Source organism: Gopherus flavomarginatus, chromosome 2 (genome assembly GCF_025201925.1).
Source record: "Gopherus flavomarginatus isolate rGopFla2 chromosome 2, rGopFla2.mat.asm, whole genome shotgun sequence".
Lineage (NCBI taxonomy): Eukaryota > Metazoa > Chordata > Testudines > Testudinidae > Gopherus > Gopherus flavomarginatus.
In genome coordinates this window covers 126,726,709-126,742,250 of record NC_066618.1, presented here as the reverse complement: position 1 = coordinate 126,742,250, position 15,542 = coordinate 126,726,709, and the positions used below count along the sequence as shown (strand labels likewise).

General features: G+C 43.5%; 1 protein-coding gene across 5 annotated transcripts in view; it reads right to left on the bottom strand.

Annotated features, from left to right (window-relative positions):
- Nucleotides 1-15,542, bottom strand: part of LPCAT1 (lysophosphatidylcholine acyltransferase 1) — a 205,533-nt gene that overhangs the window by 148,082 nt on the left and 41,909 nt on the right. For 4 of the 5 annotated variants that reach the window (XM_050938231.1, XM_050938227.1, XM_050938226.1 and 1 more), the window contains exons 2-3: nt 8,921-9,063; nt 7,663-7,877 (exon numbers count right to left, since the gene is read on the bottom strand). In XM_050938231.1, coding sequence (XP_050794188.1) covers nt 7,663-7,877; nt 8,921-9,054 — 349 coding nt within the window. In that variant the 5' untranslated portion in view covers nt 9,055-9,063. Of the gene's footprint in view, nt 1-7,662; nt 7,878-8,920; nt 9,064-9,596; nt 9,671-15,542 lie in introns of those variants that run through there. The other variant, XM_050938229.1, reaches the window with a different exon arrangement.

Sequence of the window (15,542 nt, the reverse complement as noted above, 5' to 3'; positions counted from 1 at the left end):
CGAGCATTCTGGGCTGTTTGTGCTTTGCTAAAAGGGATCATCCCGGAAAACAGCCATGCTGGGAGGGAGAGGTGTTTTGTATATCCACTCCAAAACCGCAGCCCTTCTTTTTAAATGGCAACCACAGCCCCCTCCTTTTAAACGGCGAACACAACCGGCATTGGTTGCTATGGGAAAGGAGGGCGCTGCAGTTTGAAAAGATTTCCATGTGTTATGAACACGGAAGAAGCTAACCCCACGTACCCTTTTGCTTACCATGGCTGCCGGCAAACCAATTTCTGTGGCCCAGCCATGTGTCACCATACCAGCAGACGCTCAATATAAAAGGCAATATGCGACCTTGTACCTAAAACACAGGTGCTGTCTGCTGTGAATTGCTTGATTCACTGTGGAAGTCTCCCTTTTGATCTTCTTTAACGTCTATTCTCCCTTTTTTCCCCCTGCAGCTACAAATGTTTCTATGCTCCCCGCATCAACTCCATCCCTGAGGTTATCGCAGATTAGAAGGCGGAAAAAACCACACTCGCAATAATGTTTTCAGAGCTCATGCAATCCTCCTGCACTGATAGGGCACAGCTGAATGCATAGAGGCATTTGGCGGCAGAGGCCAGGAAAGCTTACAGTGAGTATGATCGTAACACTCAGGAGGAGATGCTGGGGCTAAAGAGGGAACAAACGGACATGATGAGGCATCTGGTGGAACTGCAGGAAAGGCAACTAGACTACAGACCCCCACTGCAGCCACTGTGCAACCACCTGCCCTCCTCACCAAGTTCCATATCCTCGTCACCCAGACACCCAAGAATGTGGGGGCAGGGGCTCCACGCACCCTGCCACTCAACTCCAGGGGATGGTCCAAGCAACAGAAGGCTGTCATTTGTAGTGTGGCTACAATAAGCAATATGGCCTTGTCCTTCCCTCCTCCCCGACCCCACCCTGTTATCAAACCCTTTGTACACCAGGGCTTCTTTTGACTAGTCAGCATTGCCAGTGATGAAGTTTTTTTTAATAAATAAAGAATGAATTGATTCAGAACAATAGGAACTTTATTTCCTGTGCCAGCTGTGGTCGAAGGAGGGAAGGGGATTGCCTTACAGGGAAGTACGTTCACCAAAGGGGGCGGCTTTGCATCAAGGACAAACACACACAACTGTCACACCACAGACTGGTCAGTCATGAAACTGTTTTTCAAAGCATTTCTGATGCACAGTGCGCCTCAGTGGGCTCTTCTAATTGCCCTGGTGTCTGGCTGTTCAAAATTGGCCGCCAGGCGATCTGCCTCAACCTCCCACCCTGCCATAAACATCTCCCCCTTACTCTCACAGATATTATGGAATACACAGCAAGCAGCAATAACAATGGGAATATTGCTTTCGCTGAGGTTTAACCTACACAGCAAACTGAACCAGCACCCTTTTAAACACGCAAAGGCACATTCTACCACCATTCTGCACTTGCTCAGCCTACAGTTGAACTGCTCCTTACTGCTGTCCAGGCTGCTTGTGTGCGGCTTCATGAGCCATGAGAGCAAGGGGTAGGCTGGGTCCCCAAGGATAACTATAGGCATTTCAACATCCCCAGTGGTAATTTTCCAGTCTGGGAAGAAAGTCCCTTCTTGCAGCTTTCCGAACAGCCATCAGTGAAATGGCCCTAATGATCTACCAGTGCTTGCAACACCATTAAGAAGTACCCCCTGCGGTTTATGTACTCTTTGGCAAGGTGGTCCGGTGCCAAGATAGGGACATGCGGTCTGTCTATTGCCCCACCACAGTTAGGGAACCCCATTGCAGCAAAGCACTATGCCCTGCACATTTCCCAGAGTCGCTACACTTCTTAGCAGAAGATTATTGATTGCCCTGGCTACTTGGATCACAGCAGCCGCCACAGTAGATTTGCCCACTCTGAATTGATTCCCAGTTGACCAGGAGCAGTCAGGCATTGCAAGCTTCACAGGGCTATCGCCACTCGCTTCTCAACTGTCAGGGCAGGTCTCATCTTGGTATTCCTGCACTTCAGAACAGGAGAAAGCAACTCACACAGTTCCATGAAAGTGTCCTTACACATGTGAAAGTTTCGCAGCCAGTGGGAATCATTCCATACCGGCAACATTATGCGGTCCCACCAGTCTGTGCTTGTTTGCCGGGCCCAGAATCGGCATTCCACTGTATCAACATGCCCTAATACTGCCATGATATCCCAAATGCCACATCCTGTGCTTTCAGGAACGTCTGTGTCCATGTCCTCCTCACAATCTTCCTCATGCTGGCGGCTCCTAGCTAGACTCTGCACATACTGCAGGATAATGCATGGGGTGTTTGCAATGCTCACAAAAACAGTGTACAGTGCATGGATAACCCAGGGAAAAAGGCACAAAGTGATTGTTTGCCATTGCTTTCAAGGAGGGAGGGGGGAATGGAGACTGATGACATGTACCCAAAACCACCCATGACAATGTTTTTGCCCCATCAGGCATTGAGGGCTTAACTCAGAATTCTAATGGGCTAAGAGGACTGTGGGATAGCTACTCACAGTGCACCACTCCATGAGTCGATGCTAGCCACAGTATTGAGGACACACTCTGCCAACCTAAGGCGCTTAGTGGGGACATGCACGATCAACTGTATAAAATCGGATGCTAAAGATAGACTTCTATAAAATCGACCTAATTTTGTAGTGTAAACATGCCCTTAATATTTTTGTTCAGGAAAGGCTCATAACACCATAGGAAGCAAGTGCCCATACCAAATTCCATGACCCACTGAAAAGGACAAGGGCTCTGACATCTTCCTCCCTCTATGCAGCTGGAAAGGAAATGAAAAGCAAAGACAAGGTGGACACAATAAAGGCTGATCTTCTGATATTAAGTGCATAGTTACTGCCTATAATGACAGTGGATTTGCTCAAAAAATTGTGTCCTGAGCTAATGGTAGTTCAATTTACTCTTGCTGTGGTAAACAAGTGTCTAAAGTTAGAAATAAGCCTGTTATGATAGACATTTTAACCAGAGACATCCTTCTCCTTGTGAGATAACTCTTGACAGTAAATTCTCTCTGGTGATGGTTAGCCAAGCACATGAAGTGGCACTAGAAAAACCTCTTCAATATACAATCATTGGAGACCCTGCAAACATTTTTGTTGAGTGAGTTCATCATTCTGGACAGCATTTCAGCAGGACTATACCTTTGACAGGTACAGACAGGATTCTATTAAAGGAATGATGCAACAGAAGCTTCTATGATTGAAGACAAATCTGTTCCACTCAACTGCTCACCAGACCACTTGACCCATCTCAAAATTAAAGCTGATCTGGCTTCTTTCATCTCTGAGAAACTCCTACCCACATACCAATGCGCCACATACCAAAACAATTTTCATGTCCGGAGGGTTCAAAGAAGACAGTTCAGTTAAATCAAACCCAACTGTGGACACAAGTGAGTTACAAAGCTGACCATGAAGAGGCAGACACCAGGACTGCACTGCACTGTATGCCTATATCAGAGGGGTAGCTGTGTTTGTTGCTTTTTACAGATCCAGACTAAGAGTCCTATGGCACCTCACAGACTAACAGATGTATTGGAGTATAAGCTTTCGTGGGTGAATACCCACTTCGTCAGTCACATGTATCTAACGAATGGGCATTCACCCACGAAAGCTTATGCTCCAATATATTGGTTACTCTATAAGGTGCCACAGAACTCTTTGTTGCTTTGTATGCATATAGATATTGATTGTGTCATCGTGTCAGCGCAAGAAACTGATGTTCTTCTGTTAGTGGCACACTGACAAAATGCCTTGCAGCAAGTTGTGTTTGGGTTTTTTGGTGCACATTCTTGTGCATACTGTTTGAATGAAGCTCCTGCCTGTATTTTGTGAAGCAGACAAAGGAACAATACTCTCTTCCATGTACCGATAGGCTGTGATACAGTTTCCCATATTGCTGGGCACAGCAAGAAAATGGCTTTGACAATATTCATGGAGAAACAGGGACTTTAAGGAACTTGGTTCATTCTGTAGATCATCCTTCCCATTTCAGCAAAAGATTTGCTGATGAGGAAGAACTGTGACAAAGCATGGGTGATATTCTTCTCCAAGTATCTATCACCAGATGCTATGTTCCCAGCTAGATATGCACCATGCTATTACATCCAAAGAGCTCACTTTCAAGCCATGGTCTGGAGGCAGGCAAATGCAACAATCCCACTGGAGAATATGGGTTGGACCAAACACAGTGGAGAACTGATACCCAAGCTTATGTCAATGCAGCCAATACCTGACAGCTGTACAGAAATTACCACCTGTGAATATGTCAAAAAGTGCATATCACAATGCTGTAGCTGCAGAAAAAACCACACTGGCATAGACTGCAGCCTGTAAATGCAAGGAGTGTGTTGGCATACGTAGGAACTGTTAAATTATGCTTGTCTAAACAATGTGTGGAATACATAATAACTATATGTAGTGGAATAAAAACCATAGAAATGTACTAATTTTTCAAATTGTATTTAAATTTTGATCTCCAATTTAGAAAGTGAAATGTTCAAACTTCATCCTGGTAAACATTTTTTTTTCAGTTTCAGCACATTCAAATTACGAAAGATAACTTGTTTATCTACTTTTCTCCAAAAATGCCTCCTACATCCTATTTTACAGCAACGTGCCCAGCCTAAAAGCAGCCATAATGATAAAAGGTTGAAGCCTCACATACTGGTCTAAAGGTATGAGATGGAAATGGTGCTACATTTCTTTGTATCACACAATATTCAGCTCTGCACAGAGCATACACTGCTTGCCACAGGATTCTGGCCATGGATGTGAGAAGTTCAAGTCCTCCTAAGAGTAGGAATACTTAAATTGAAATTCTTCACAGTTAACCACTTGATTTTGGTGTTACCAATTATGTAAAATTCGGTTACTCAGAGCCAGAGATATTTGGGGACCACCCTTCCTAAGACAGTCATCTATAACTTCTTACTGCTCTGCAGAGTTGTGAAGTATCAACGAAATTATAAAAGCTAGACATTTGTTTGCAATAAAACTACTCTTAAAAATCCCATACTACAAAGCCATAAGAATCCAAAAACAAAATTTCAGACTAAATTATTTCTAGGTCACAGCACTGATAAAATACACATAATTAAGACTTTCAACATATTCATTAGTTTCAAAGTAATGTACTTAGATTATTAAAAAAAATCTCTGAGAATCAACTCTGCAATCCAAAAAATATAGGGGACTCAGTTTTGGTGGATCATAAACAACATAACTCCAATATGAAGCATATCCAAAGTAAGAATATAGATAATAACACAGGAATTTCCATTCTGAATCAGACCAGTAGCTTCATTTACTCCAGTATCCTTCAGAAGAAGCAACTCTACAGGGCAAGTTTCCTCCTAAAGCCTAAAGGTTAGAAGTAAGTTTATACCCTGTAATTTGAGGATTTACATCCCGTTCAAAGCTCTTATTTATTTTTCAAATACTTGCTATTGTAACATTGGCCATTCTTGTTATTCATATAAATGTCTAATCCTTTTTTAAATCCTGTTAAGCTCTTAGTCCCTTTAATGACATGGTAGATGTTGTATTTCTTTTTACCAGTTTTGAATTTGCTACCTTTCAATTTTACTGAACATTCCTTAACCTTTCATTACCATAAAAGGTGACTATGTTACTGATCAAACTCCTTTTTTACTATTCACTAGAGAGGAGATGAATAGGTGGCACATAATAAAGTGAACAGTTCCAATCTTTTCTCTCTTTTCCATGTTTCTAATCAGTCGTATTGCCCATGTCCGAACACCCTCCAAATCTGTTGTTGTGAAGATGGGGGTGACAAGAACTGAATGCAGTATTCTAAATAAGAATGTACCATTAATTTACACGATGGTATAATGCTTTCCATATTTTTCCATCCAATTTCTTATATATTCTAGCATTAGCGATTTTTGACAACTGCTGGACATTGAGCAGAGGTGTTCGTGGACCTGTCTATAATAACCCTCAAGTATTAAATTCTGGCCCTGGGGAAGTCAATGGGAATTTAGCCTTTTACTTCAACAGGTGCAGGATTTCACTCCAAGTCTTTTTCTTAAGTCAATACAGATAATTGAGAACCCAGTGAAGTTTATAGAGGAAATGATTTGAATTACTCAGTGTGCATTACTTTGTATCTGTCAAATTTGAATTTTATCTGCAATCTCTGTATCCCTACAGATTCAACTTCATGATCACCTCTCCTTAGAACTTCTCTCACTATGTAATCTTTTAGATAGAGTTACTCTCTCACACTCAACACAATCTAGACTTCCTTTGCGGAATTTAGGCAGACATTATATCCCACCGATTTTTGTCATTTAACCACATTTCAGTAATCACTATTATAGCAAGGTCCTCTTCCACTTTCAGACACTATTTTTGCTTTTAGGCTTCATTCATTTGTATTCAGAAATTTGTAGATTTTTGTTTTTAACCATATGTCTACTTCTACAAAACTCTTTATATTCTGAGTTGACTTAACAGAATTTAGCTCTGTGATCTTGACATTTCCTGTTCTGTTGTAGTTCTCTGGCCTATCCTTTACTTGATACAGATACACATCCATATCACTGACTTCTCTAACAGATGTCTTCATGAGATTTGATTGCTCAATACTTGTCAGTTCTGCTCCAACTTCTAGTTTAACCAAGTCCCCAAAACTTTATTATTCATGTCTGTCAATAGTCTGGTTCCTCTTGATTAAGGTGGAATTCATCTCATTTGTCTAGGCTCTCTCTAAGCCAAAGTGTTCCCCATCCAGTGTCTAATTTAAACCCATTCTTTCTATAGCTCTTTATATCCGTACATTGAGATGCTGAGCTCTGTCCAGCTGATCCATCCATGAAACTAGTAGCTTTCTCTGAAATGTTTCTAACCATTGACCTCTGACCCTAAATCTTCCTAACAATCTGAATTCAGCTTCCACAACCTCTCTCTTACACCTTCTTATGTCATCAATATGTACCACAACCACAAGCGTCTTCCCACACTTACTAGAAGTTTGTTTAGCTGTTTGCAAGATAGCTAAGTAAGTGGTATCTCAGAACCATCTATGTTTCTAATGACCAACCCAAAGCCACTTCAGTATACCTCCATCTCAAACTGTAACCTCATTGCCTAGAACCACCTCCTTGGTGCAGGAGGGACAATCAGCCTCCTCTATCTCAATCAGAAGAAATGTGTCCCTCCATTCCATCTGGGTCTTTTCCTTTCACGAGACCAGCTTCCCCAAGTGGAAAAATCAGGACAGGAATTCTGGGACTTGTGGACTTGTTCTACAGTGTCCCTAAATATCAGAACTTTAAATAGTTGTCTCTCTCTCTACTCTTACAGTCCTTACTCTGCCCTCAGGATGTTGTGACTTACCTCTGGAATCTGTGGAATTATTTGGTTTTGCTTCCTACAGTCATTTACCTTTTGGAACAACCATGTCATACTTTTCAGTTAACTCATTTAAAAATCAAAACAGTTCTGTAAAATTTCACTTCATCACTTGTTCTAACTTAACTTTGTTGCTTTGCTTACGGTCCATCCCCGCTCTGCCAAATTTAATATGCAGTCATGACATTTCTAGGACTTTATTTTTAATCTTACTTGGAAAATAAAATGTTGACTAACTGAACTTACTTCCCCATACAGGAATATCTTTGCTTTCTGCCTTCATCACAATGGAAGCCATAGTCATGGTCACAGGAATGGCATCGAAGTATGAGGAATGTGGAGCCAGAGTTAATATTGCTGCTTCTGCTGGTAAAGCCTGTCTGCCCTTTACATTTATCCAATGGAATCCTCCAGCAAGCCACATTGTTCTCATGATTGCTTTCAGCAAAAAGTCCACTACTCTGTAAATAATTTAGATATAATGGTTACACTACTTCAGTAATGTAAAAGTGTTACAGAAATTGATTTTAAATAAACGTGTTGTATATATTCAAAAAATTAAAGCTTTAAACAGTTAAAACACAAATTTTCAACATCACATCAAGATATACAAAGTAAATATCCTTAAGACAATAAATATGTTTTACTATCCATTTGCTATTCCATTTGTATCAAGCCTTTTCTTACTTTGCTTACATGCAAATTTTGATTATCAATGGAAATGTTTTTATTGATTTGTGTGTATATGGTGAAATTGATGTTTGCTGACATTTATCAATAAAAATCTAATCTTTCCAAACCTCTGTTTCTTTGAACCAGAAACATTTAATAAAGTTATTTTGTTCTCATTTTCTAAACGTATAAGCCATTTGCAAACCAACAGCACCTAGTTCAGTTATATTTTATTTAACTCCTGAGTATTATAGGCATCTTTCTTATCCAGAAGTCCCCAGTTTTGAAGCAATTAACACTAACTGATTTTGGCTTTGACCACTAAGAAAACCATCTCTGGGTATAGACCTTTCAGATTATTAAGAATGTTTTCTATATAAAGTGTTATCTTGTCTTTAGCAGAGACCTTAATTTAAAAATTACATGACTGTTGGTGGTTTCCTAATCTTTCCAGAAAACCTTCTTTGCAGTAAGGAGAAATAGATATTTATGGAAATAATGCAAGTTAAAGAATATTAAAATGAAACTGCACAAATTGTGCTTTACAAAACTGACTTAAATCCCCCTCTGTCTCTGCAACCTAAGGGCAACTGATAATGCACATATGTATTCAGTCAATTAACATATTTTTAACTTATCATTAGGGAAAAATGTGTAAGTGACAGATTTTACACTTGTGACAGAGCTGCCTTTCCCTATTAAAAGGAAAACTGTCTAGTACTGTCAGGTTATTCCAGGACTTTTCTCCTCGAAGCTGAAAAGTTATATAATGGTTATCTATTTACTGTACCTCAGCGCATGCTTTACCAAATCAATGAATGCAGTGACTCACTTTCGCCACCAGGAGAGGGGCTTTTCCAGTTCTCTCTCAGCAGATCCCATTGAAGCAATGAATGCAAAAGGCCAGGCCAATAACATCATAAAAGCAGCAAAAAACAGTCGGATGGGGAACAAAGTCAAGGTCATGAAGGCAATCTGCAAAACCCAAACAATTCTGTTATTTTAATATGTAATCTAGACTGATGGAAAAAAGTTTACTATTTTAAGAAACACTTTAAAAGAATAAATAACAAGGTATTGTTTTTGCTGATACAAACTAACATGGCGACCATTCTGAAACTTAAAAAGAATGTTAGTTTAAAAAAAATTCCATGCGTAAGGATGAATTCTTAACTATTTTTTTCATTAAATACAGTTTGAGACAAAAAGGATCAATTATTTGAAAAATTAAAATATATTTTGTCATTATATGAAATAAATATAATGATATATTACATACACAAAGTTACATTAAAAGTACATTGAGATAGGATTCCTGGGGTGCAGCCTGGGACTGTGGGACCACTGTGCCCCCTTAACTCTCCAGCTTAGGCTGTCTCTCACAATGCTTTGCTAGTGACAAGCAGCAAACCCCTCCAGGCACTGTTATCACGCGCCACAACAGCATGTAGAGCCCCACACCCAGCTAGATTGCATGAATGCTCTCAGAGCCACTCGTAAAATCACACCAAATCCCACCAGCTCCCAGCCTTGTATCTCAGGATTATATCGTCTTGCACTGTTCAAGACTCTTTCTTGAGTAATGCAAGTTTATTAATTGGTTCACGACTTCATCAATGGAAAGTGGATATACACCAGCATTTGTAAACCTGAGCAGATTTACCAAGCACTTCAGGTAAACTCACTGGTAAAGATAAACAGTAAAATAAATTTATTGATTACAGAATACAGATTTTAAGCGATTACAAGTGATAGGCAAAAAGTCAAAGCAGTTACCATAAGAAAAAGAACAGAAAATACAAGCATGCAGTCTGAACTTTAACCCTTATCACACTTGTCATAAACAGATAGTTAAGGGTTAATGTCTCTCTTACCTGTGAAGGGTTAACAAACAGGGACCCCAAACACCTGACCAGAGGACCAATCAGGAGACAAGATAGTTTAAAATCTCGTGGGAGGGAAGCCTTTGTTTGTGGGTTTTGGCCTTGGCATTGTTCTCTCTGAGTCCTGGACAGGGCTAGAGGTGTAACCAGGTTTCTGCCAATCTCCCTGCTACAGTCTCTTATCTGTTCAGAATTGTAAGTAGAAAAGACGGTCATAGTCTTTTAATTTGTTTTCTTTTTCATTTGCATATGTGTACTTGCTGGAAGTAGCTTAAATTGTGTTTCTGCTGGAGAAAGTTTCTTTCTATTGTTTATAAGTTGAAAGACCCTGTTACATTTTTACCATCTAAAGTGCAGAGATAAACCTGTTACTTTTTTCTTTCTTTTTTTATTAAAAGCTTTGCTTTAAGACCTGTTTGAGTGTTTTCTCCTAGTTAAGGCTCAAAGAAGCTTGAGTCTGTATTGCCTGAGGGAGGGAATGGTAAAGTTCCTCTCTGTGTTAGATCCACGGAGTTGAATCAGGTGATCTCCTAGTGTTCCCAGGGCGGGAAGAGCTGGGGAGGAAGGAGGGAGGGGGAAGGAAATGGTTTATTCCCCTTTGTTGTGAGACTAAGGGCATTTGGGTCTTGGGACCCCCAGGGAAGGTTGTTGGGGGAGACTAGAGTCGATCAGGCACTCTACTCTAAGTCCTGATTGGTGGCAGCCTATCAGATCTAAGCTGGTAATTAAGCTTAGGGGAATTCACGCTAATACCCATATTTTGGACGCTAAGGTCCAGAATTGGGAATTATATTATGACAACACTAGACAGTATTTAGATCAAGCAATATTCTCACCCCACTGGATCTCACAGTCCTTGGTATACAAGTTTGTCTCTTAAACCTGGACCAGTCTCCTCTGTTGGAGTCTTCAGTCTTCTAAGCATCCTTGTTGCTTGCAGCATAGATAAGGGGAGGAGAAAAGGTAAAGCATGGGGCCATTGTGTTCTGTTTTATACCCTTTGTCCATGTGCTTGGAGAAAAGAAGTCCAGGCAAGTCTGGTGGGCATGGCAAGGTTGAGCAATTCCCCTAGTATGGCCTTATGTAAGTGAGTCATTGCATTCTAGCTCCCTTGTTGGAAAATGGCTGTTGACGGTTGCTCGACATCCGCCCAGGCATTGGTTATCCCCCTGGTTAATGTCTTTGGGAAGCTAGTATCTAGGCACTTCCCAAACCCACAACACATTTTAGTGACAATCATATAACAGTTCTCATAACTTCATATGCATTAATAGCAGCCGAGTCCTGTGGCACCTTACAGACTAACAGACGTATTGGAGCATGAGCTTTCGTGGGTGAATACCCACTTCATCGGATGCATCCCACGAAAGCTCATGCTCCAATACGTCTGTTAGTCTATAAGGTGCCACAGGACTCTTTGCTGCTTTTACAGATCCAGACTAACACAGCTACCGCTCTGATACTTGATATGCATTAATGATATACATATTTAGATGGAGCAGTGGGTTTCAGCAAATCATAATCTTCCCCCTGTTAGCAACAAGAAGTAAGTCAAGGAAAGTGTGAGCCTCTTACTGAATGAGAGAGGCAACCGAGTGACAGAGGGTGTGGAAAAAGCTAATGTACTCAATGCTCTTTTCCTCTCTGTCTTCATAAACAAAGTCAGCTCCCAGACTACTGCACTGGGCAGCATAGCATGGGCAGGTGATGATCAGCTCTCTATAGAGAAAGAAGTGGTTCAGGACTATTTAAAAAAGCTGGACAAGCACAAGTCCATGGGGCTGGATGCATTGCATCCAAGGGTGCTAAAGGAGTTAGCAGATGTGATTGCAGAGCCTTTGGCAATTATCTTTGAAAACTCATGGCAATCCAGGGAGGTCCTGGATGACTGGAAAAAGGCTAATGCAGTGCCTATCTTTAAAAAAGAGAGGAAGGAGGATCTGGGGAACTACGGGCTGGTCAGCCTCACCTCAATCCCTGGAAAAATCAAGGAGCAGGTCCTCAAGGAATCAATTCTGAAGCACTTTGAGGAGAGGAAAGCGAACAGGAACAGTCAGCATGGATTCACCAAGGGCAAGTCATGCCTGACTAACCTAATTGCCTTCTATGATGAGATAACTGGATCTGTGGATGAAGGGAAAGCAGTGGATGTGTTATTCCTTGACTTTAGCAAAGCTTTTGATATGGTCTCCCACAGTATTCTTGACAGGAAGTTAAAGAAGTATGGGCTGGATGAATGGACTATAAGGTGAATAGAAAGCTGGCTAGATCGTCAGGCTCAAAAAGCTGGCTAGATCGTCAGGCTCAATGGATAGTGATCAATGGCTCCTGGTATCTAAATCAATGGCAGCTGATATCAAGCGGAGTGCCCCAAGGGTTAGTCCTGGAGCCGGTTTTGTTCAATATCTTCATTAATGATCTGGAAGATGGCATGGACTGCACTCTCAGGAAGTTTGCAGATGACACTAAACTGGGAGGAGTGGTAGATATGCTGGAGGGTAGGGATAACATACAGAGGGACCTAGACAAATTAGAGGATTGGAGCAAAAGAAACCTGATGAGGTTCGACAGGACAAGTGCAGAGTCCTGCACTTAGGATGGAAGAATCCCATGCACTGCTACAGACTAGGGACCAAATGGCTAGGCAGCAGTGCTGCAGAAAAGGACCTAGGGGTTACAGTGGACGAGAAGCTGGATATGAGTCAACAGTGTGCCCTTGTTGCCAAGAAGGCTAACGGCCTTTTGGGCTGTATAAGTAGGGGCATTACCAGCAGATCGAGGGACTTAATCATTCCCCTCTATTCGACATTGGTGAGGCCTCATCTGGAGTACTGCGTCCAGTTTTGGGCCCCACACTACAAAAAGGATGTGGAAAAATTGGAAAGAGTCTAGCAGAGGGCAACAAAAATGATTAGGGGGCTGGAGCACATGACTTCTGAGGAGAGGCTGAGGGAACTGGGATTGTTTAGTCTGCAGAAGAGAAGAATGAGGGGGGATTTGATAGCTGCTTTCAACTACCTGAAAGGGGGTTCCAAAGAGGATGGACCTAGACTGTTCTCAGTGGCAGGAGATGACAGAACAAGGTCTCAGATTGCAGTGGTGGAGGTTTAGGTTGGATATTAGGAAAAACTTTTTCACTAGGAGGGTGGTGAAGCACTGGAATGGGTTATCTAAGGAGATTACACTACCATCTTCCTTAGAGGTTTCTAAGTTCAGGCTTGACAAAGCCCTGGCTGGGATGATTTAGTTGGGGATTGGTCCTGTTTTGAGCAGAGGGTTGGACTAAATGACTAGATGACCTCCTGAGATCCCTTCCAACCTTGATATTCTATGATACCTCACATGGCATGCTTTATATGTAATAGCACAATTAATTATATAGATCAGGCATACAAAGGGTACAGGGAACTCTCCCAAGGTATACAGCAGGCCTGCACAACTCGTAAAGTGGCGAGGGCCATATTACTCCAAAGAAAACAGCTGAGGGCCGAACTCCCTCAGCGCTGCCAAAACAACCCCCAGCTCCCTCGAAACATAACATACACACACCCAGCACCACCCACCAGCTCGGTTCGTCATCCCCCATGAAATAAGGGGAGGGGAAAAAGGGGACAGTTTGAAGGGATTTTCTGGGGCTGTGAATGAAGGGAGGGAAAAGGGGGACAGTGTGAAGAGACGGGATGTGACTGTCCAACAGACAAACACAGGGAGCCCTGCGGGGTGGGAGCAGTGTGATAGAGGCCGGGGAGGGGGAAGGTCCCAGCAGTTGGGGCAGGGCAGGTGCAAAACACACACACACACACACACACACACCTCTCCACTGGGGATTTCCTGGCTGCCCACAGACAGTTCAACCCCCCCAACGCTACAGAGGCCACTCTGGGAGCAACCAGTGCAGTAGCCGCCCAGCCCCAAACCAAAGGGGGAATTTTGGGGGGGTCTTGGCCGAGTCCCCCTCTGCCCCTCCCCGAGCTGCAGCTAGAGCCAAGGCTGGGGACCCCTCCCCTTACTCAGCACTTACCGGCTCTGCCTCCTGCCCAGCGCTTCCCGCCTCAGCAGGCCCTGGAAGTGATGTACCCGCTGTATGCCAGGTTGGGGGAGCAGGAGACGGAGACGGAGACATGTGTGCTTCTGGCCGTTAGGGCGGTTGGCACGCAACACGTGCGCGGGGCTGTGAGGTTACACCCTCTCCCCCCGAAGGCAGGAGGCAAACCCAGGGCCAGTGCAAGGATATTTTACGTCCTAGGCGAAACTTCCACCTTGCACCCCTCAACCCCCCACACATCGGTTCATTGAGGGGAAAATCCCAAGCCTTTATAGATCCCAGAGGCCAGCCGTGCCCAGGGACTGCACCCCAGACCAGATTTCCCCACACACACACCCTGAACTCCCCTCCAGAAGGCGGCTCCTCCCTGCCAAGCCAGGGCACCACTTTTTTAGGGTTACCATATTTCAACAATCAAAAAAGAGGATGGGGTGAGAGCCCCGCCCCATCCACTCCCTCCCACTTCCCACCTTCCTCAAAGCCCCCAACCCCCCCTGTCCTTGTCCCCTGACTGCCCCCTCTTGAGATCCCCCACCCACTCTAACTGCCCCACTAGGACCCTACCTGTCCCCTGGCTGCCCCAACCCTTATCCACACCCCCGCCCCCAGACAGACCCCTGGGACTCCTACGTCCCATCCAACCACTCCCTGCCCCCAGACAGACCACCTCCACCAAGCTTTCGACCCATCCAACCCTCCCCCTACTTCCTGAAAGCCCCCCCAGTACTCCCAACCTATCCAACCCTGCCCCCGCTCTGTCCTCTGACTGCTTCGATCTCTATCCACACCCCTACGCCCTGACATACCCCCAGAACTCCCGACCCATCCAAACCTCCTGCTCCGACTGCCCCTCGAGACTCCCGTTATCACCACACTGCTCCAAGCTGCTGGCTCCACGTGAAGCCAACCAAACAAGCCACCAAGCACACAACCCCTTCCCTGCAGAGTGCTGTGACGTGATGCTGAGGGAGGAGAAGGGGGCGTACAGGGGAGGGACTCTGCCTGTTGGAGACTAATGGGAGCAGCTAAATCAGGCCCAGGTGCCCAATCAGCCATGCCGCACTCTGCGTGAGGGGAAGGGAGCAGAGGGGGGAAAAATCCCAGATGGTTGCACTGGCCCTGGGCGAACCCAACAGCCCCACCCCGCCGCTTGGCTGCGGGCTGCATAGTGAGCCCACGCGGGCCCCATGTTGTGCAGGTCTGGTATAGAGTGTCACATACATCATGGCTGCAAAGCCAAGCACTCAAAAATGATAATATTCCAGAATTAATTTGGATCCCTTGTGCATATGCATTATGACACAGTCTTTAATTATATGATCACATACTACATTTTCCCACAGGGCTCCTGCCTCATTCTGTGCATAGAATGAACAGTGTGTATTTAACGAACAATATATTTTCCATTATTGTTGTGGCTCTAGGCCTTATTTACTGCACATTATTCAAATCCTGCTCTGACGAATTATTGATTCATGGGCTTTTCTATGGCTCTCATCAATACAGTACGAGTGATTCACAAATAA